The following is a 23,084-nucleotide window of genomic DNA, read 5'->3' as shown; positions in this document are numbered from 1 at the left end:
CCATTAACATGTTTTGATTTAAAAGCTGAGCATAGTGCAACCTGCTAACAGATGCTCATTTTTCTTTTAGAGGAGAAGGTGTGGACGGTTTTGACGCACAACATCACGGCTCCAGTTACAGTCCAGGGCTCCTCTCTTCTCAAACCCTACATCATGAAGTTCAACTACAGCGCCTCGGCTGATCAACTCCGTGCCATCGTATCCGGCTCAGAGCAGTGCCAGCAGGAAGTGGTTTACAACTGCAGGAAGTCCCGCCTCTTTAACACAAAAGGTGAGTAATATATACCTGCTGAAGAATTTATGAGCTGTGATTAAATCATTGTTCAAAAACAACAAATTCAACAAAAAGATTTAAAGCCAATATAAATTCAGATCATGATGTTTACAAATGAAGATATCGCTCTGCTAGCACACAAGCTAACAGTTAACTCAGGTGTTTCAGATGGGCTATGTTACTTTCTCTTTTATACTATTAAAGGAAGAAGATATTTAGTTGTTGTCCTTTTGGTTTAAGAAATTGCGATCTACAGATGTAGCTGTAGGTTGTTCAAACTAAAATAAAAAGGGAAGTCTAGATTGTGCAAAAGATTAATTCTTTACAAATGCAAAACGTATTCCTTAATGGTGAATGATACTAAAAGGCAGGCATTTTTCAGTAGCAATAAGTGTTAGGGTTTAAAAGTATATCACCGGGTTGTGAGCGTGCACGTATCCCATTGGCCAGAGCAGCACCTTGACAGATAACCTTGCATGTTCTTTTTGTAAAAGTTAGGCAAGTATTTTGGTGAAACAAAACTTTTGTATTGCCATAGCTTTCTCTAGGTACCTCTGTGTTGCCAGATTGACCCCATTTGAATGAATAAGGATCTGCTTTTTTTTCGGTTCTATCATTCATTTGAACATGGCCTTAGTGTGGAAGTTGTGTGTCTTGACTGTTCTGTACTTTGCAGCATCAGCGGGGGGGTTTGTTGTTACATTGTGAATTGAAAGTCAGGCTGTCTTTGCTTTGTCACATTGGGAGCTGCTGCGCCTTCGACACCCTGCCTTCTGCATCGCTCTTGTTATATTTTCACAATAACTGGAGAAGCGACTCCAATCTTTTCGTGTGAATTCATCTTGAACTGCTTTGGCACCTACGGTGTCCCAAACATCCAAACATTTGCTCTTGAATCATGAAACATTCATGAAGTCCCGCATGTCCCCATTCCCAATTCCCCGGGTGCCATGCATGTACAAACAAACAAGTTCATTATCACACTAGACATCAAAGAGAAAACGGAATCGGCCTGTTTTATAGCTTCACAAACAATTTCAGAAACCATTTTTGATGGTTTCCTTTGTAGTTTGGCACACAAATCTCCCGTGGAAGAAGGTCAAATGTCTCTTCACGCTTCACTTTCCTGAGCGTGTAGACATTACAAATAACACTGTAGATATCAAACATACAGCATATTCAAATGAATGATTGGACAACATTGTACTTCGCATGCTAATTTACAAGGGAAACGACAACAGCATTGAATCCGCCTGCTGAGTTTATGCAGGAAAAGCAGGTCTGAAGTCAAGCCAAATGTCGCCTCTCTGCCGTCTTTCCTGTCAGTTAACAGGTTCAGTCATTTCATGGAATTGTAATACAAACATTGGTCTGAATTGCATTTGTTTACACACTTTCCTTATTTAACACCCGTCTCCGCCCGTCACTCTCCTCCTCTGCTGCTGAAACCCTGATTCATGCATTCATCACATCACGACTCGACTACTGCATTAGCATCCTCTACGGCATACCATCCAACCTCCTCAATAAACTCCAACATATCAGAACTCTGCTGCCCGCCTCCTCTCCACACCCGCTCCCGAGACCACATCACTCCCGTCCTCCAGAACCTCCACTGGCTCCCCGTCCGTCAAAGAATCAACTTCAAAGTCCTCCTCATTACTCACAAAGCCCTCAACAACCAGGCCCCCCCCTCCTACCGCACGGACCTGCTGCACCACCACACCCCTTCCCGCTGCCTCCGCTCATCAGAAGCCAACCTCCTATCCATCCCCACCCGCATCAATCACCGGACCTGGGGGGACAGAGCCTTCTCCGTCGCTGCCCCCCTCCCTCTGGAACTCACTCCCCCAACCCATCAGAGACTGCACTGACCTCACCACCTTCAAAAAACTCACAAAAACTCACCTCTTCAATCTGGCTTTTAATGTGTGATTGTTTTTGTATTATTTGACTTTAACTTTAACTATATATGTATTTATTGTTCCTTTATTTTAACTATATCTGTAAAGCGTCTTTGAGCACCTGTAAAAGTGCTAACAAAAAAATAATTAAACAAATTATTATTATAATGAACCCAGTTCGCTAAGAGATAACAATTGTTTTTTTCCAAGTGATGTTAAATTCACAACAGCATTTTAATGACCCTTCTTCTCGGTGTTCAATTCTTAAGTAGTTGATACATCTATTTCGGTTTTTACACCAAACTAGGATTGAGTGTTGTTCTTAGGAAAGGACACCAACTGAATGAGAAAGCCAAATGTTGGATTGGCGAGTTTAGAAAAGACTTCTGTTTCACTCTAGCGATGGTATCTCAGAGTGATGTCAGCCTGTCCAACCAGCTGTTGAGATGTGTCTTGTATTTGTTTAGAATTTTGAAAAAAAATCATTTGCAGTGTCACCCTCTAAAAACTCTCTTTGTTATTTGTTTGAGATTGATGAAATACCAATCTTTGACGACAACTAGAACTTTTTTCGAACGACAACTAGCACTTTTTTCGATGGTGTTGAAGTGCCATCATCAGAATCTCAATTCACCATTTCAATGTTGGCCTGTCACAGTATTCCTCCACCGTTGTTTGTTCCCAAATCCTTTGCATTTTGTCTGTGACGAACATTGCAGGCTCTAGCCGCTGCATGTAAGGGCTTCATGTGCGGGAGTTGTCAACATTTTGATTTCCCTTAATCTTAGTGGGGAGACAGAAAGCTGTATTTGCTTTGCTGGCTGTGAACATGTCCTGACATTATCCAGCCAATTTGAGAGGGAGAGTGAGAGTCATCTCTGCTTCAGGAAGTATTGATTGTCTTTTGTGTGTGTTCAGTGTCTGAGGAGGGATTTAAGATGAGCCGCAGTGTAGAAAGGAACAGGTGTACAGTGAGCTAATCAAAAGATACAGTCAAAAGACAATTAAGAGTTCATTCATTTTAAGATTTGTAATTATTATGCTGGTTTGTTGGCCAGTGTTGTACAAGCAAACAGTGTTTACTGCGCCTATATTATTTTTATTTTCTGTCCTATTTACCACTGCATATATGTCTTTTTGTGTTTTTATACTTCAAGTCAGACTTTGGCTTTTAGGGTTCACGTTATTTGGCATTTGCCTGTTTTACACATAAGGCTGGGCGATGTGAAGAAAGCAAATGTCACGATGTTTTTGATTAAATACCACGATATTGATATTGCAACGATTTTGTTAAATTCGAAAAAGATTCAAACAATGAGATTTTGTTCAAACCATTATCAGTAATACATTGGATGGAGGGACAGTAATGACTAACGTTTGAGGCAATTAAGAGAAAACAACAACAATCAGAAGGAACAAACCACACGATTCTATCATGCAGCCTTAAACACCAGGAAAAGAAACACCTAATAAGATGAGAAGTACCATAAGATAAGATACAAGTCATGACAATATCAACAAATCTAAGACAATGTCTCATTTCATAATATGTATTGATGTATTGCCCAGTCCTAATTAAGTGCTGACAAAATGCCTGCAAGATATTAGGATATATGCTAAATAATGTATTTAATAGCAACTCAGATAATTTAAAATGTTTTTTCCGTGCCTATTGGCTCCGTAGACAGCGCTGTTTGTTGAGTTTGGAGGTGTGGCGCTGTCAGTAGCGCTGAAACCGAGGAGATCAATAGACAAACAGACAGAACATGTATTCACTGATTGGTTTCTTTGCCTGCTTGCTTTTCATGGTTGTAAAGAAAGCAACAGCTTGAGGAGGGAGAAAGAGAGACGGGTGTTTCTGCACCTCCCCTGCTGATTGTGACGGAGAATTGTAAATAAAATAAAATATGTATTTAGACTCTGTTAGAGTTACCTTCCCATGTGAGTGCTCTGATTCATAATTGTGTTGTTTGATTTGAAAAACAGTAGCATTACACATTGTTGTTGTTAAGCCTTTTGCGAGCTATTGCATGGTTAAGTCAATGTATTTATTTAATAAAGAAAATTGCCACCTTGCAGTTTAACACCCCCCTCAGTCACATGATCCTGTCGCCTGGCCTGGGTGTCAGACTGAAACAGTGTGATGCAACGACTCAATATTCATACTTCAGTAATAGGAGCCTATGCCTGTTCCAATGCATCTTCCCCCACATCTCCTTCAAGAGCCTCAATGCTATCTATCATTATATGGCTGTTATTAAGTTTAAAGCTCGTCGTTTTTCTGTATTTCTGATTTCTGAAAGCCATATTTGCCGTCATCGAGTAAACCCATGGTGGCATTAAACCGTTTGTCACAGGCTGTCAGATCCTGTTTAGAGAAGTGTTATCTACACAAGCATAATTTCACATGGAGGGCGAGTTAATAGAGATAGGACATTGTTCGCTGTATCATACTAATATGTCATGTCCATCCATATATTTAAACGTATGCAGCTATAATGTATGCCGGGGAGGATGAGGGCATCTTACCATGTGACACTTGATTATGTGTTGTGGCATGTGGCTTAATGGGCTTTCCCTCTCGCTGGCCTCATCTGCGATGCACGGTCACGTTGTGTGACGGATGATTGAAGCTGGATCACTTAACCCCGTAGTGGAGGCGATGAATTATGCCTTTACCTCGTGTTCACATAGGCAACTTGTTACGAAGCCCGAGCAGAGAAACAAAACAAATCTATTTATGCAATGCAGGGAATAAACAATTTGGTTGAATTACAACAACAACAAAGAAGATGTGTTTGTTTATTTCACATAAACCATACATAAAAACAGTGACAGATACAAATAAGCAATGCAGCAGATGTAATATATAGAGGGCGTCTAGCTTAAGCTAACATGCAGTCAGCGTCACTGGTTAGGCTTTCAAATTGGAGTTGATAAAAAAAAAGCGGAGTAAAAATAACAGGATATCTATTTACATAATGTTAAAGTGTGAATGCATTGAATATGACTGTGTAAAAGTGATAGATGTGATAGTGTATGTGTGTATAACCTTTAAAATGAATGCCACATGTTTCATGTATGTGGAGCTGGGTCTGCATATATTATATCATGTTTATTTGTGTAACAAATAGACAAACTGTTCTCGGTGCTTGAACACTTTATGTGTGGACTTGTAGCTAAAATGGTCTGATTACCTAAAGTGTTCAGGTTGTGTGAGATATTAATAATAATAATCCTTATATTTATTATAGTGCTTTATCAATGACTCTCAAAGCGCTTTACAAATACAGATCATACATACATGTAATGGTCATCCACTGTGGACAATACCCACAGGAGCAAATTCGGGTGAAGCGTCTTGCCCAAGGACACAACGGCCTGACGCAGTGGGGCGGGAGCGGGTTTCGAACTGGAGTTCCCCAACGCCCCCTTGATCTGATGATCAAACGCACAGACCACTGCGCCACCTGTCCCTTGAATCATATTGTGAATCACCTTTATTGATTTGTTTGATTTTATTCTCATTATAATGTCTCATGTTTATGTAAGCCTCTCGCGCAGCAGCCTCTCACAGATTAATTTTACAGTCGCATGCTATCTATAAATATTTAATATTTGTTTGGTGTATTTGATTTTCTTTATTCTTCAGTGCACAAAAACACATTTTTCAAGGATTCAAGGCTTTTATTGTCATTTGTACATAGCTACAGTGTAGTTATGACAAGGAAATGCTGAGGTCACAGGCTCCTCCAACAGTGCAAAAACAGATAATAGTGCAAGTAAATAAAATATAATATAATATAAATAGTGCAAGAATAGTTTGGAATTAGAATATTGATATATAAGTTGCAAACAGATGAATGTTATGGATGTTCTTTCAAAAGTGCAGGTGTTTAAGAGTCTTATTTTTACATTTTGAGATAGATCCAGTGGAGCAAAGAAATGCAATCCTCCTACTATAACCCATGACCTTGAACTACTTAAGCGTGAGCTCCGTGGTAACCGACTGTCCGCTGTGTTGTTTCAGACGGGAGTCCGCTCACCTGGTGGCTGGACTGGCAGGGGGAGAAGCGCAGCTACTGGGGGGGCTTCCTGCCGGGGGTGCAGCAGTGCTCCTGCAGCCTGGAGGAGAACTGCGTGGACATGAACTACTTCTGCAACTGTGATGCTGATACTGACTCATGGTAAACTGCACACACACACACACACACACACACACACACACACACACACACACACACACACACACACACACACACACACACACACACACACATAATTGGCATTTTTTTAGATCAGAGAGAACATTTCCTGTGATATTGAAGATTCAAAGGTGTTATTGTCATATGCACAAGGCTACAGTGTAGACATGGCAATGAAGTTCTTCTGACCCGAGCTCCTCCAACAATAACACAACAACAGGAATGTTTATCGGGGCACTTTTTATTGAAAGAGGTGTTTCTATTATTTTGTACACCACATGTACTATGTATCTCTGAGGGTAGAGAAAATGTTGCAACACAATTTACAAGCTGTGAAAGAAGTATTCAGATCCTATACTAAAGTGAAATACCACACTTTATCATTTTTAATGCTCCACTACAAGTTAAAGTAGTTATTGTTCAGTCAAATGTTTCCTATCAGTTTTTAAATATATTGTGTTTTTGGATGTATATTGCTGCTCCATTCATGTGCATAATGTATTGCATTTTGCTCGTTCAGGTTGTGCTTTTTGAATGCTCTGTTGGGTAAATTAATCTACATCAATGCATCGTATATTATCATTATATTTATGGAGCTTCTGCTGATTCTAAAAGCAAAACCGAAAAATGCCCCTGTTTCCAGCTAATCCCAAATGGTTGTTTATATAGTTTAAGAAGTAATATAAAACATTATGGAAAACTGTAGTTTTTACTGTTTCGGATTTTCTTTTTTTACACTGGAGAGGAAAACTAGGAAAATGTGTTATCTGAAAAGTAACTTGTAACTAAACTGTCTAGTACATGTGTAATATGTTCTTTCAGATGTGGTATAGTAATAATAATAATAATACATGGGACTTTTATAGCGCTTTTCATGAAACTCAAAGACGCTTTGACAGAGAATTAAGAAAAAAGACAAGAGAAAATAAAAAAACAGACAACAAAGAAATACAAAAAGAGATAAACAAAACAGAAAATAGGGGGGGGGGGGGGGGGGGGGTCAGTGGTTGAATGCAGTGTTGAACAGGTGGGTTTTGAGTGATGTTTTGAATGCTGTGAGGGAGGAAGAATCTCTGATGGATTGGGGTAGTGAGTAGAAGTATTACGTTGCATGAAACGAAAATAGTCAAGTAAAGTACCTCACCTAGCATAGCTCTAGTAAAGTACAAGAGTAAATGTACTCAGTCAAACTCCAGCACTGCTACAACCTCCATCCTCCACAATGAACACACGGTTAAATAAACCTGTTAGGGAAAACAATTGAAGATTAGAACATTAATGAAGGGATTATCTATTTTAGAAATGATTTAGTTTAAGCTGGGTGTTCATAAAAAAGTCGCTGCTATAGGCGCTCTGTCCTGATCTAAAAATAAGATTCCCTATACTGTATGTAAATGTCCAGTATGTAAAATAAAATGGGTCAAGACCATGAGAGAAGTAAAACCCAGATGAATAATAGCATAAATGATCTCATAATCGCTCGCTCTCTGGGACATCCATAAACTGAAACCCTGAGATAACCCACAGATTAAATACTTATGATTAAGAAGCCAAATTATCGATTTGGGATTCAACAAAAATCAATTAGGAGAGAATGAATCTACATCGCAGAGCGCCAAGAACATCTCAGAGTCCAGATTCAGTTTTCTATTTGCCTCTAAAGTTCATTCGAATCAATTGACGCAGAATCTTTAACAATCTCATACCACTGTTTACCCCAAGTTGATTAATTACAGCTCAGAGACATTATAACAATCATGATCAATCTAATCATATTTTTAAGCACTGAAGGAAAAGACAAAGGCTGCATTGTAGAGGTGGTGTATTAGACGCTCTTTGTTTACTGTGTGTTAATCCAATGCAAAGCTTCTCTCGATTCAGCTCAGTTTGCATATTTCCAGAGGCGGCTGTCTGCACCGTGATAGATTGCCCCTTTTTGAATGTGTTTACTCTCCGCTCTGTGCTAATGCAGAGGAATGGATGCCTTTATCTGAATCCCCAGAAAGTCATCCGCCCCCAGGGCACCGTGTTACTATTTATTTATTTCTGTTTTGTGTGCCACAGGGCTAATGACACAGGAATCCTCTCCTATAAAGACCACCTGCCAGTGAGCCAGATAGTCATCGGAGACACCAACCGAACGGGCTCGCAGGCTGTGTACCACATCGGGCCTCTGCGTTGTTATGGAGACAGTAGGTGATCACCTCAGTGTTGAAGCGACTGTGCCAGATTTGGCTGCAGATGGAAACCTTGATTCCCACTTTTAGGATTGATCAGAGCTGAGAGGATGCCTTCACACCTCATGTGTTTATCCATGAGTACAAAGTTAAAACAAATAACAAGTCAGACCTCTGGCTGGGAGGACTATCACCTCGTGAAATCTGTCTTTACAAACTCATGTTGTGCAGCCAGGCAAGAGTCCAAAAAATGAGGGGAGACACGGGGGGAAGCCTGAAAAGCAGCACGGGAACATGAAAGAGGTTGTAGATATTTTCTGCTTAATGTCCCAGAGTGAGGTGTGGACAAAGGGCAGGGAATTGTTAGTAGCTCATCTGCAGTCAAATGTAGCTCAGAGACCCCCATGATTTTATTTCAAATTCAAGTGGAGAGAGTGTTTCCTGCAGAAATTAAATATGTCTGCACAGAGGATAGGGAATATTTCCTGTGTTGTGACCTATTTAGTTTCCCCTTTCCCACTTTTAAACCATTTCTAGACATTATAAGACATATCATAAGCTAAACTATATTATTATGAATGTATGAATATGTACTGAAAAACGTTTCCTATTGTGCAAATAATTGTATTACAGTTTGCTAAGAGAAGTAATAGCTTTGGTAATTTGCATGTAGACCTTGTTATTCCCTTGAAATAAACCTTTTTCACTTAATAGAAAATGCAGTCGTTTTTATACGAGGAACTGATTTACTTTTAATGGCATTATTTGACTTATTATTTAACCTCGGCACCACAGCATCCCCCAGCAATGAGCACTCCTAACAAAGGATCTGGACATTTTGAATGCGCCAAATAAAACGGCTTACTGAAAAGGAAATCTGCATATAATGTGAAATACAAAGACTGTCTCACAACAGGAACTACAGCATTTGTTAAATGTGTTAAAGTGTTCCAAACAATTATGTTATGTGTGGTTTGCCACATCTCCTGCGATGCTGTGAATGATGCTGGTGCCCTGTTAGTCTTAGCGGGTTTGACACAGGCAGCGGTTGTTCAGAGTGTGTGAATTCTGACACCAAAGGCATTCCTGTTGAAAACCAGAAGTAAACTGTGGAAACACTGACTGATCACATGCGTTTCATTAACGCCTTTTCCTCAGGTTTAATCTTTCTCAAATTGATGAAAAGGTGCAAATTAGGCAAACAGGGAAACAAAAGAAAACTTTGTGCACAGCCTCCAAGTCAGGAATCTTCCTATCTCAACTCTTCTTCTCTTTTCATTCCAGAGTCTATTTGGAACGCAGCGTCTTTCTACCAGGAGTCCTCCTACCTCTACTTCCCCACGCTGCAGGCCGAGCTCGCCTCTGATATCTCCTTCCACTTCAAGACCAGCGCGCCTTCAGGGGTGTTTCTGGAAAACCAGGGCCTCAAGGACTTCATCCGAGTGGAGCTCAGCTGTGAGTCAACTTTCTGACCAGAATAGACAAGTAGGGAAAGAGAGGTACATGACAAGGACATGCAAACAGAAGAACACCCACAAAAAGATCCTGTCAGGGATTTATTTTTAAAAGCACATCTGGAAATGCTAGCTGTACTGTAGTTGACAGTTTAATTTCCCCTAGAAGCTGGCTGTCAGGTGTGCACAGCGTGATGTAATCCTAATGACACAGTCAACAGCTGTGTGATGCTGTTACAGGAGACGTTAAAAGCATTTCCTTACTACCCATTTTGCGAAGCTGAAATCCTTAATGAACACCCAAGACAGAGGAAAATGGTCTTGCAGACGAAAGAGGAAGTCAAATGCTGCCAATCAGATACATTTATGAAAAAGATTGACTCGTGTTCATGACCACCAGTGAAGAAAATGCACTGCAGTTAAAAGGTTTTCAGTATAGCTTTAAAGAATATAAGAACAGAAATGGTCCAGTATTAAGTACTTATCCAGCCCTTAGAGAGGAAGTGTTAGCAGCAGTGGATTAGTTTAATAATTGCAGTTGTTAAGAGATTTGAAATGGTTGATTACAGTGTTTTGTTCACAAACCTAAGGGAGGACTTCTCAGGATATTTGGAGCCATTATGTATTGCTGCAGCATCGGAGACATTGTAAAATATTGACGTGCTGTCAGCTGAGCCCCCTCATAAATCTATTCAGGTCATCAAGTTTTCCCAGCAGCATTGTATCGCATTGCATCAGAAAGGCAGGATAGAGAAGAACATAAAAAACTCATATCTCATTCAGTCTGACCTGTGTGTGTGTGTGTGTGTGTGTGTGTGTGTGTGTGTGTGTGTGTGTGTGTGTGTGTGTGTGTGTGTGTGTGTGTGTGTGTGTGTGTGTGTGTGTGTGTGTGTGTGTGTGTGTGTGTGTGTGTGTGTGTGTGTGTCCTCTGGCCCGCCAGCTCCCTCTGTGGTGACTTTCTCCTTTGATGTGGGAAACGGTCCAGCGATCCTGTCCGTGAAGTCCCACCTTCCCCTGAATGACAGACAGTGGCACTACGTGAGGGCAGAGCGTAACGCCAAGGAGGCGTCGCTGCAGGTCGACCAGCTTCCCCCCCGCTTCCTGGAGGCTCCGGCTGACGGACACCTCCGCTTGCGTCTCAGCAGCCAGCTGTTCGTAGGTAGGCTCGCTGTCAGACTGAACATGCCTCCACCAGAGACTGCTTTATCATATGATAGTAATTCATTGTAACCTGCAGCAAGATGTAAACACCACTTTGACATATTATCCCATTATAAAGGCTGCCTGGTGAACGTAAGCCCTCTGTTAAAGGGGAGGCACTATTGGTGACAATCATAACAATTTTAAAGAGGAGATATTATTCTCAGGTTTATATTTGTATTTAGTTTCTCTCCTGTGACATGTCTCCATTCTACGGAGCCCCCTAGGGGACATGGAGAAGAAAAATAATAATAATTTGAACAGAAAAAAAAATGTTTTGCGATATCTCGCAAAACATTTCATTTAGTACTTCCTGGTCAGTTCGGCTGCTACGGCAACACAGATACCACAACAATGGAGCGGTTCATCGATTTTACTTTGAGCTTGGCCTTAAATATAAAGATATAACATCAGTGCTTGGCAATAGGCACGGGTTTCACACATAGACTGTTTATATAAAGGGTTTCACATAAGTGGCGACACCTCAAGAAAACACTCAGAGCGAGGGGACATGCACGTTCCTCTGAGCTGAGTTATTGACAGATTCGAATTTCGCGGATCAATAACTCATGAACATAACGTTGTAAAAATACAAACAACATGACTTTACAATCATAGCAAGGTAGAGAACGAGCTACAGAGTCGTTTTTATCAGAACAGTTCGATACGCGCCGTCATCCGAGCTAAACATCAATAATTTGTCACAATCCGCAGCTGGAGGCGGGAGAGGAGTGCTTAGGGACCGTCTACAAACTGCAATGGGGTTTTGCGAGATCTCGCAAAGGGGTTTTGCGAGATCTCGCAAAACATTTTATTTGTATTTGTTTTCAAATAATTGTTTTTTCTTCTCCATGTCCCCTAGGGGGCTCCGTACCATTCCTTAATGTTCAAAAAGCTCTTTATTTTTCTCACGCTGCCTGTGCTGCAGCACCTCTTTTCACCCTCTGTCTGAAACCAGAGGTCTGATTGGTTAGCTGGCCGGCTCTGTTGTGATTGGTCCACCGCTTAGAGATGTCACGCCCCTTAGCCTATCATGTTCAATGTGTTGGAGCGCTAGCCAATAGAATTACGAGTGTTTAATAGTGATGTCACTATGTTCTGGAAGTAAACAAAGGAGACAATGGAGGTGTTTCAGCAGGGGGGGGCAGTGTGAGAAACTCCCTCTGAAGGGATCGTTGGGATTGTATTCTTTAGAGACCATTTACATGCACACAAACCTTAATAGCACACTACAGGAATTGGAAAACCATAAAAAGCATAAAACGGCCTCTTTGAATAATCGATAGCCTCATTAAACTTCCCCAGTTGATTATTTATAATGATACAATTATTTTGTAATGTTTCTAAATTGTATCTTTGCATTTTCACATAAGGCATTATCTTGTTGGATAGGGTTTTAAGAGATTTCACCTATGAGAATTTTGGATATCGCTTAACCATTCCATAAATCAGAAAATACTCTCAACAGTCATTACAGAAAATCCTTTTTTGCCATGTTTTTATGAATACATGTACATTATAAATTAGGCTTTGAATGATACATGAACAAACCCCTCTGTACAATCCTTCAGAATACATATAGGAATGCTTAATAAGTATAACATTAGTGCATTTTGGATAACTCTACGCCAGTGCTTCTCAAAGTGTGGTCCGCGGACCACTGGTGGTCCGTGAGCGCCCCCTAGTGGTCCGTGAGTATATTGGTAACATTTCACATTTGAAATAAATAAATACATTTAAGTTTTCCGCACTCTCGCGGGAATATCTCCGCAATGGAGCGAGCTTAAGTTTCACTTTCCATTGCATGATATAGCCCAGTGCAACACCTTCGTCACACATGTTGCCACCTGTTTGTACCATTTCCAGGCGATTTGTATTCTGTTCTAGAAAAACCATGTGTTTTTTTATATTTGTGGAGTTAGGTGGTCCGCGAGTGTTTTTTTATTGGTTAAGTGGTCCTTGGTAAGTTTGAGAAACACTGCTCTACGCGAATAGAGAAGAGTGGGAATATAATCACCTTGTATTGTGGATGATGTGTTCCATTGTCTGAAAGAAGAGTCTCAAGATTAGCCAGTGAGTAAAACAAATCATATTTTAGCCTCATTTGTGTGCCTGCACTCTGGTCTCAACCGATTTCTGTTGAAAATATCTGTTTATTTTGTACTCAATGCTTCTCTGTTTTCAGAAGCTAGTTGCCAACTGTGTCTGAAAGTAGTGAAAACGTTAACAGCCTGTTGCTGAAGATAAAGATAGCAAGTTAGAAAATGTGCGGGCAATTAAAAGCAAAGCAAAGAAAGATATTATTACCACAAGTCGGTGATAATTCCCTGTTGGTTTATCATCAGGAGCAACAAAGTTCACATTTGTAATTGTTCATATAAAAGTATTGATTGGTACAGCTTTAAAGGAAAGTTCAAAGGACTCAAAGCTAAACTCAAATGCCTTTTGTACTTTTGAAAGAGTAATAATGCAATAAAGTCGAGGCTTTTGGAGAGGTTTTATCTTAGCTTAAGCTGAACTTTAAAATGAACTTCTGCACAGAGCAAAGACAGATTTTTATGTCACCGTCTTTTGCAATGTAGTCACAGTGCAAAGGTGTCTCTTCACAGCTCAAATGGAGAGGGGAAGTGATTACAGCTAACAATAATGCTAAAAAAATACACAAACCTGCCCTGTAAGCTACTGTGAAGAATGAATGTGTTTTATTATGTTTTCATTATTGCTCTGATTCAGAAGCACAGCTGCTCTCTTTCTCCTCTCACATTGCTCTAGCCTTTCCCTGCTCTGACATTTTAATGTGTCTCCTTAATAATACACCAGCCCTCTGGAGGGGACAGACCCCATTTAAAAAAGGGAGGTTTTTTTTCATGTGTTCTCCTTTTTATACTGTAGGCCTCCAGTTCGTGCACTCAATGGGTCATTTACTTTTAGAAATCATTTATAAGGAGGGTACATGGAAATGAAGCAATGACCTCTGTTGATCTCAGAAGACATTGCCATTTGGTGAAGATGTAATTGTTTTCATAAGAAGGTGACATTTTATCACTTCTTCAAAGACAATGGCTTAAAGGCTTTCCCTGCCAATTTAAAACTGATTAGTAGTTTGGAAAAGTAGACGACAAAAAAATGATGACCAGTTTATAAAATATAAAATCTCTCTATATAAATAATAGCTGCAACAAAATGGCCTTTATTTAATGAAACAAACAAAACACTATTATGCACAAAAAAAAGACAAGTATAAGAATATCTCAATAACACTATTTAAAGTTATTTAGTGCCTCTACTTTAACATGAATCTGTTGTGATTGGTCAACCACTCAGAGATGTGTTGGAGCGCTAGCTAATGGAAGCGTGAGTGTTACATAGTGATGTCATTATGTTATAGCAATAAAAAAAGTAGTCCAATGGAGGTGTTTTAGACGGGCGGGGGTGATGGAGACCTAAATAACACACTACAGCAAAGGGAAAACCCCTGCATAGGGTCTCTTTAAAGAGTGTTCAATTGATATCTTTGCCCGCATTTATCACCAACTCCACATAGGAATATTCAGTAGCTTCACAATGTATTACGCAAGACAGTAAGGCTGCTAATTATTTATTTAAAAGCACTTTCCATTTGTCTTTATTCGATTATAGTCAACCGTGATGGATAGTAGAAATTGAATTTGACTAAATTATATTTCTCGGTCTGTGTAGATATACTGTAATTATACTGAAAGGCTGTATTAAATCAAGTCTTTGTGATAGTCACCCTGAACAAATATAGGCAAGTTTGCAGAAAACAGGTTTGGAAATGCTTTTATATTTTATATATTATATATTTTTATACATGCAGTTATAGCAATTATTTTAGGATTAAAGTACCTTGGTGGTCACATGAAAAATACTTTTTAGAGATAGATTTATATGTGATTCCCGTCTGAGCATAATTTATTTATACTGTTTTTATTTCTCAGGGACAGTGGGTATTAAAAATACATTACTGTAAATATGCCAGACTGTGCCAGGGAGCTAGTTTTCATCTGTAGTCCCTGTTCAGGTGTAAAGTTGGCAGCCTAAAAATCTATAAACAAGAGTAGAACAAAAATCATGATGAAGGGCATATCAATTAAAGCAAAACACTGACAGACGTAAACCCAACGCAGATTAGGCAGCAGTAAAAAGCTAATTATAGTTCAACAAAGCAAAACAACAATTATGGAGCACTTTAAATTACAGAGCAGCTTCGCCAACATAGACAAAGCAAAGACCTATATGAGCAACTGAGCAGCAGCACCGTGGTTAGTCAGGCAAAAGGGCAGTTGAGCAGAGTTGTGTATTGACATTTAACAAATGGTGAAGTAAACAAAACTAATGCTCATAGATTTGATGACTCGCAAGCCATGGTACCTAACATATACTTAACCCTTATGTTTGCCATTAGTAATGGGGCCATACAATAAAATTACAACAGGATTGTACGGTTATGAATGCATAATAAGTTAGTTATGATGTAGTTAAAACAATATTGGATGATAGTCATTATTTTTGAGTGTTTTGGACTGAGATAAATCATGGGTCAAAATTGACCCGGGAACACCATGAACGGTAACAGCTTTCGAACACAACACAACACAAGGGTTAATACCACTCATGAGCTGCTTTCATTGTCCATCATTCTCTAAAGGCTTTTACAACATGCCATAGCGTGTGTGATAGAAAACTCCTGGTTAAAGCTAGCTAACATGACACAGGGAATTTCAGTGAGAAAATGTGTCTATTTGCATTACTTTTTGCATATCCTGGACTATAAAATTGCAGATTGAATGTATTCATTTACAAAAAAAATATGCTACAAATAAGCAGCAACCTTCAGGTCTGAAACATAGACTGGTCTGAAAGCTGAAGCTAATAAGGAAGTGCTACAGACCTGCATTCTCTCTGATAGCCAGCAGGGGGGAAACAAAAGGCAAGTCCTTATGTATAGAGGTCTATAAGAAAATGGCCCTACTCTTTACGTGGTTAATTTTCCTCAGTAAACATTTTGCGGGTGAGCTTATGGTGTCACTTGCTAGTTTTAAGTCTTCTTCAATACAGCATGGAGTTCCTTTTCTAAATTATCTTCACATTTAGAGTAAAATAGACTATAAAGCAGGGTTTGCTTATGCTAGGGCTACCTTGTCATTGACAGGTCACCACCACAGTGTTTAAAGTTTGAAGGATATTTAGATGTTTTTTTCTTATAACTTCAACCCATTGACGGTGTGTTTTCAGTCCATGAAAGCCCCTCTTTATAGAAGTCTTCCCTGGTAAATATTAGCAGTAGTGAAATTAGTATGTATGAGAGCTACTGTTTGTGCCATCAACATACACCAAACACTTTGCATATGCAAGACAAATTCGAAAACTTATGATGGAGCCTCATTTATCAGCCTCGTGGGATAATGACAGGAAATTATACCCACCTGTTTGTGTGTTTTTTCTTTCTGGGATAAATGACAGGCATAACAATGATACCTTTCCATCGAAAGTCATCAGTGTCCCTTTTCTATGAGGTGTACATAAGCAGCTGTCACCATGTAATAAACATTTGTTGCGTCACACAGTTATGTCTTCACGATACCTGTCTAATCCAATATATTGTATTTTTAGTCTTAATGAGTTTTCTCACGCTTAAGTGCCTTCAGATCTGCCCCAGTTGCAAACAGCAATTAGGTAATTTTTTATCGTAAATCCTCATCAGCCTTGATGAGAATCATGGTTATAAAATCATCAAAGATTGCTTCTTAGCACAGCCGGCGAGCATTAGATGTGACTAATGGTTGTTCTCCTCTCAGGAGCAGAGATGGCAAAAGTGCACACATCCTTTACTCAAGTAGAAGTACAGATACTCGTGTTTAAAAATACTCTGGTAAAAGTAGAAGTACTGACTAAACTTCTTTACTCTGACTTCGAAATGTACTTAAAGGTGACATGTCATGCTTTTCCGGTTATTACCCGTCCCCTTGTGTGTTATGAAGGTTTTTATGCATGTAAATGGTGTGCAGAGTCAAAACTCTCAAAGTACACCATGTAGCGAGTAAACTCTAACAAAACGCCTCGTTGGAGATACGTCACTGTCCATTTTATTCTTCCGGGTACATCATGATGTCATGTCGTCCCCGGAACGAAATGGACCAATCCGTGGAGTCGTTACGTTACGTCCGCGGAGCCGTTACGTTAAGCCCCCGCTGATTGGTCCAAATTGACCAATCCACGGACTTCCTCACACACTCAGTGCAGGCAGCTCTGCTGATCTCTCCTCCCAGGCTGCAGGCTGATAACAGACAGTTGGCGGCGAAATTCTCTCTGCAGACCCATTCTCTCTTCAGACCCATTCTCACAGCGTTGATCAACCTTTTTCTTACTCAATATCAAGCCACACTTATTGTTTTTACTTCGGCTGTGACTTTGTGTGTGCTCAGGTGTGTGGCTCAGGGTGAGTTTGGCTGTGTTTCGCTGTGTATCGCTAAACAAGGAAATCACACCTCCACGGAGCTCAGCGCGATTCACAACGTCCCGACTGGTCCCGACCAATCGGAGCACACTGGGCTCACAGGGAGGGGGGGGGGGCAAGAGCTGCAACGAGCCGTTTAGTGGAGAGAGTGAATACTGCTGAATACACATACTTTACAGAGATGCTGTATGCGAAACCAATGTGAGTTTGGAAAATTGCACAATATAAATCTATTCTAGTAGACCTCAACAATGGAATTATGATCAGTGGAAATGGCCATGACATGTGACCTTTAAGTTCAAAGTACCCATAATTAGCAGCTGTTTTAAAGAGTACCTGACCTTCCTTTATATTAATAGAACAATAATGTCATTGTTAGCTAATGAATGTTTCCATGCTGAACAACGGCAACATGACAACGTTTCCATTGGTCCCTCTTCTTTAGAGAAGACCAGGAAATGATGGATACACGGATCGTGTTCAAATCAATAGGCACGCAATGACTCTAAAGAATAATGATCACGCCACCAAACACACATTCAGACTAAAGGAACCAGCTGTTTGGAAAATGTAAGAAATAGAAAGTTCAGGTATTTGTGTTGAAAATGTAAGAAGTAAAAGTAAAAAGTCGTCAGAAAAATAAATAGTGGAGTAAATTACTGATACCAAAAACATGTACTTAAAGGTCCCCTATTATACTGTTTTTCATCAATATATTATAGTTCTCAGATATATAAAAAACATGTCTCTGAAGTGTTTGGCTCCAAACACCAAACAGGTCATTGCAGCATTACCCATAATCCCCTCTGTTTCAGCCCTGATTCAAAAGTGCTGATTCTCTGTCTGTTACTTTAGATGAAAATAAGGAGCCCCTCTGATGCCCCTTTCACACCAACGCAGTTCCCGTTCTAGCTCTGTGCTAGAGCTTTTCTGGTTCGGAACCGGTTCTTCTTTTCAGCCCCCGTTTTGTTCACACCGCCCAGAGCCCGACTGGTGCTGCCGCTGCTGCGTCATGACGTCACCGTTTACGTCGCTGATTTTCTCCCCAACGGCGCTCACTACAACAACAATGGGGGACTGCGTCGGGTCGATGATCGTGTTGCTTTTAATCACACGAAGCCAGATTAAATTAAATAACGACTTCTCCAACCTTATACTTTTCTCCAGAGTGCCGTGGTTCATTGTTTATTAATGTGTTACAGCGGCATTTACCGACTGCTGCAGTGCTGGCTGCTCTTCCACGGGAGTTTATTCTCCCGTTAACTCACAGCAGCGGCCGCTGTAACGTATTCACTGTTTGACTGTCACACAAGCAGCTGATACATATCCCCAATTCCCCATGAGTGAATGTGGGTCAGTCTGAATTGACGCTGTTTGGCATCACAACGCTGTTATGAACGTTTCTCTGGCATAAAATGGGTGATGTTAGCATAGCAACCGAAGCTAAACTGACTATAACTTGACTACTTGTTGCTATCCTACTGTGGCATAAGCCGTTTTCTACAGGCACATTTTACCGGCGTATTTTTCATTATGATTCTACTTGTGATAGTCGGACACGACAACCTGTGCAGCCCATGTATTGATTCCATCCGATAGCTGCTATAATACAAAACAACACGTCTGCCTCTCTCCACAATGATCAATAACAGCAAACGGATGGTCAAAGTAAGGCACAAATAAACAGAATCACACGAAGCCTGGTTAGTGTTGCCTGACTTTATAAAGTGTGTTTTTTTTTATAAGTGTGTGGTTGCCTTCTAGTCACTTTGCTCAGCACTACTGCTTGTTACAACTTTTATTTGCCGTACTCGCCTTTAACTGTTAGCTCAGGTTAATCTCGCCCCCCTCCAACGTAAGCGTGACGTATGCGGTTCTTGCTTCTAGACCGACAATTTTTTGGTGCTTGAAACAAACCGGATTCTGGAGCTTAGAGGCGGCTCCGCTGCGGTGTGAACGGTGCTTTTCAGGCTCTAGCTCTGATCCGGCCCTGGAACCGCGTTGGTGTGAAAGGGGCATGAGAGATATTTGGTTAAAAATAACACAATGGTGCTCTAGGAGGAGATTCAGGTGATAAGGTGGGGGGGGGGGTTACCTTGGTTGCTGATTGGCTAATGGTTACAAAAGCCAAAACATCGTAATGACATCATAAAGTGGCCAAAATCTGATCAGCTCATTGTCAGACAGGTTTTTATATAAATGGATCAGGACAAAAAGAGAGAGAATCTTTTTTCCTGAAACTTTCAGAGTATCTTTACACAGAGGGGACACATGTTGATGTATAAAATACATGAAAAAGTGGATTTTGCATAATAGGTGACCTTTAAGTACAGTAACAAAGTATTTGTACTCCACTACTTCCTACCTCAGGAGGAACGGCGTCCCAGCAGAGAGGCTTCATGGGCTGCATCAGGACTCTGACGGTCAACGGCATCTGCTTTGATCTGGAGGAGAGGGCCAAGCTGACCCCCGGGGTGACCTCAGGTTGCCCCGGTTACTGCAGCGGCTCTAGCAGCCTCTGCCACAACCGAGGGCGGTGCATCGAGAAAAGCAACGGCTATGTGTGCGACTGCTCCCAGTCGGCCTACGGGGGAACCACCTGCGACCAAGGTGAGTGCCCATCGACAACAAAAGCTTCACACTTAATGTAATTCTTTAAATAGGGTAATGTTGATTACCACAAATAAATAATCAATCATTGCCAAGGTTATTCCATTACAGCGCATCAATAAAAATGCAAGTAATGCAAGGGGCAATTAATACTTGTCCTGGCTCCAGACTCCGAGAACATTTAAAATGCATTAGAGACAATTATCTCGGGCGGTATGTGAGAGCAGAGCGGAGGCACCGACACACGCCAGAGCCAGCAGAGCAGCAGGCTGAGCAAACAGTGCACACACGCAGAGGAGGAACACTTTGAAGGCGTATTCGGTGCGACACGAGATGGGAAATTTGGCTTCCAATGTGACAGACCACACTGCAATGTTTACACTGTTTTCTCTTTCTCATAGTTTATAATATAAAAGTGGCAGTGATGCCAGAATGAAAATAATCCGACTGCTGTTCAAAGATATTTCTGCTTTATTACAACTTGGATCCCACAGTTAGTTGTGTTGTTGTGCCTATCAGATATGTCACGCAGGTTACAGACTATACCTCTGATCCGTGTCCCTCTGGGAGTTAAACTTGTGGAAGTGAAAGCAAGTTCTGAAAGAAATGCTTTCAGCGCTATGATGGCAGATTTTCAAAGCTCTGTGTTTTGACATTATCAAAGAACTTCACATTTACAGCAAAAGTATGCTTAAACTGCCTTTTCACAAGGAGATTTGTCCCTTTTATTTTCAGCTTTTGATTTAGTGTTTAGATGTGTTAGTGCTCTAGTAAGCACTAATGATATGCAGCATCTGTAATGAGACTATCAGTGCAGGTGCTGTAATACATTCAGCCATTACCACATCTACAGTATATTCTCAAGACTTGACTACCTTTTTTATTCCCTTTTGGCTTCAACACAACTTAGTTTCTCACTGGTTTTAACAGATGATAAATCTTGGTTTGAAGATTTAACTGATCACACTCAAAGCACAGCTTGGTCTGCCTTCAAGCTACAAAGATAAAATGCTGACCCTAAATGAGCCAGTCTGCAGCTTCAGATCCTTAGCTTGGGCTGTTCCTTAAAGAAACTGAATTACATCTAAATGCAACTGTGCTTTCTCCATAAGAACCCCTTGGCTTTGGCTCGGAGAATCGGTCTAAATCACTTCCTAATAGCCCCTTTTATTGTCTTTTATGAGACGTCATGTTTTTATTGCTTTATTGTTCTTTATTTTTCTTGTATTTCTTTATTGACTTTTCTTTTATTGTTTTTATTCATTTTAATGGTTTATCTTTTATCATCATTTGTCTTCTCTACACTATTCCTTTGAATACTGTGTGTTTTTTATTTATGTATTTGTTTTATATTATTTTCCGTCCAATCACTTTGTAAACTCCGCCTTTTAAAGGTGCTATATTATTATTATTATTATTTAATTATTGTTTTATTTATTGTTTATTATTAACTACTTGTCATTATAAACGTGTTGCTGTAACAGTGTCATTTAAGCCAGTGATAAAATGGGGCCATACTTTGACTTCCTACCTTTTTACCCTTGTTACCCCTTTCCTTCTCAACTAAAGCAGCTCAACACTCGCCTAACACGTTTATATTCACAGTTGTGTTGAGGCCTGCATCCTCTGGAGGCCATGAGCTGGCTTTTAGTCTTTTAATCTCGTTTCAAAAACAGTTGTAACAGAGCTCGCGGCACTGAAACCTCTTCTTCCTTTCTCTTCCCCGTGTCCCGCTGTGTGCAGAGGTGTCCGTGTCCTTCGACATGGAGTCCTCGGTGACCTACACCTTCCAGGAGCCCTTCTCGGTGATGCAGAACAGAAGCTCGCAGGCGTCCAGTGTTTCCACGGAGAGCAGCAGCAGAGCCAGAGAGGACGTGGCCTTCAGCTTCGTCACCTCCCAGAGGCCGGCCATGCTGCTCACTGTCAGCACCTTCAGCCAGCAATACATCGCTGTCATCCTCGCCAAGAACGGTACACGCAGCTCTTTACATTAAAAGTATGAAAGACAAAGGACCTGTCACCAAACGTATGACAATGATAAATATATGGCTGAGTATTCATATACTTCTTTCAATGTTACCTGTAACCTTTATCAACGAAGCGGAAAAAACTTTGCTTCGCAGCCAAGCGGATAAATGCATTGTTAGCAAACATCTTCCACCTTGTAACATGAACCAAATCAATGCTGCAGTAACAACAGTAGACTTGGGTTTTATATATTTATATACTGTTAGGAATATATCATATCTGCATCTCAGTTAAGGAATGATACACCTGTTTGCCCACAGCCAATTAACACCATTTAAAATCCTTGTCGGATAAAATGCGGCACAGCTAACGTCATTATTTATAAGCAATGATTTGTATGGAAAGAATAACAGTTTGACATATGAAGCATCGAGTTAAAATGGGAGTCATTTGATTAAGACATGAGGACTGTAAGGTCAAAATCTAACTTGAGCTTTTTCTGTTGTTTGGGGACAAAACCTTTATCATCTACATTGCTAAGTAATTTAAGGTGTCAAGCACTTTGCTTAAAGGGTCAATTATTCAGATGTCATTTGTAACCTACTAAGTAATTAGTGAATCTGCCAGCAGGGGGAAAAGTGTATCAGTGCACGTTTCCTTTTTCAAATTGTGGAATAAGTGCAATTTTAATTAACAATTTCATTAGCTGTGTGTCATCATCCAATTTTAACTAACCTATAGTGTGTGAAGTGGCTTCACTACAGGAAGGTAATTTGTAGAGAAGGGTGGAGTAGGGTGTTTTGGAATAACATTA

The 23,084-nt window shown here is 40.3% G+C and overlaps 1 protein-coding gene across 1 annotated transcript in view; it reads left to right on the top strand.

Annotated features, from left to right (window-relative positions):
- cntnap5a (contactin associated protein family member 5a) overlaps nt 1-23,084 on the top strand; it is a 107,453-nt gene that overhangs the window by 68,399 nt on the left and 15,970 nt on the right. Inside the window, exons 13-19 of the mRNA XM_034198009.1 lie at nt 71-271; nt 6,209-6,365; nt 8,448-8,575; nt 9,845-10,015; nt 10,955-11,173; nt 20,063-20,302; nt 22,046-22,273. Coding sequence (XP_034053900.1) covers nt 71-271; nt 6,209-6,365; nt 8,448-8,575; nt 9,845-10,015; nt 10,955-11,173; nt 20,063-20,302; nt 22,046-22,273 — 1,344 coding nt within the window. The remainder of the gene's footprint in view (nt 1-70; nt 272-6,208; nt 6,366-8,447; nt 8,576-9,844; nt 10,016-10,954; nt 11,174-20,062; nt 20,303-22,045; nt 22,274-23,084) is intronic.

Source organism: Gymnodraco acuticeps, unplaced genomic scaffold (assembly GCF_902827175.1).
Source record: "Gymnodraco acuticeps unplaced genomic scaffold, fGymAcu1.1, whole genome shotgun sequence".
Classification (NCBI taxonomy): Eukaryota; Metazoa; Chordata; class Actinopteri; order Perciformes; family Bathydraconidae; genus Gymnodraco; species Gymnodraco acuticeps.
This window is presented reverse-complemented; position numbering and strand designations above follow the sequence as displayed.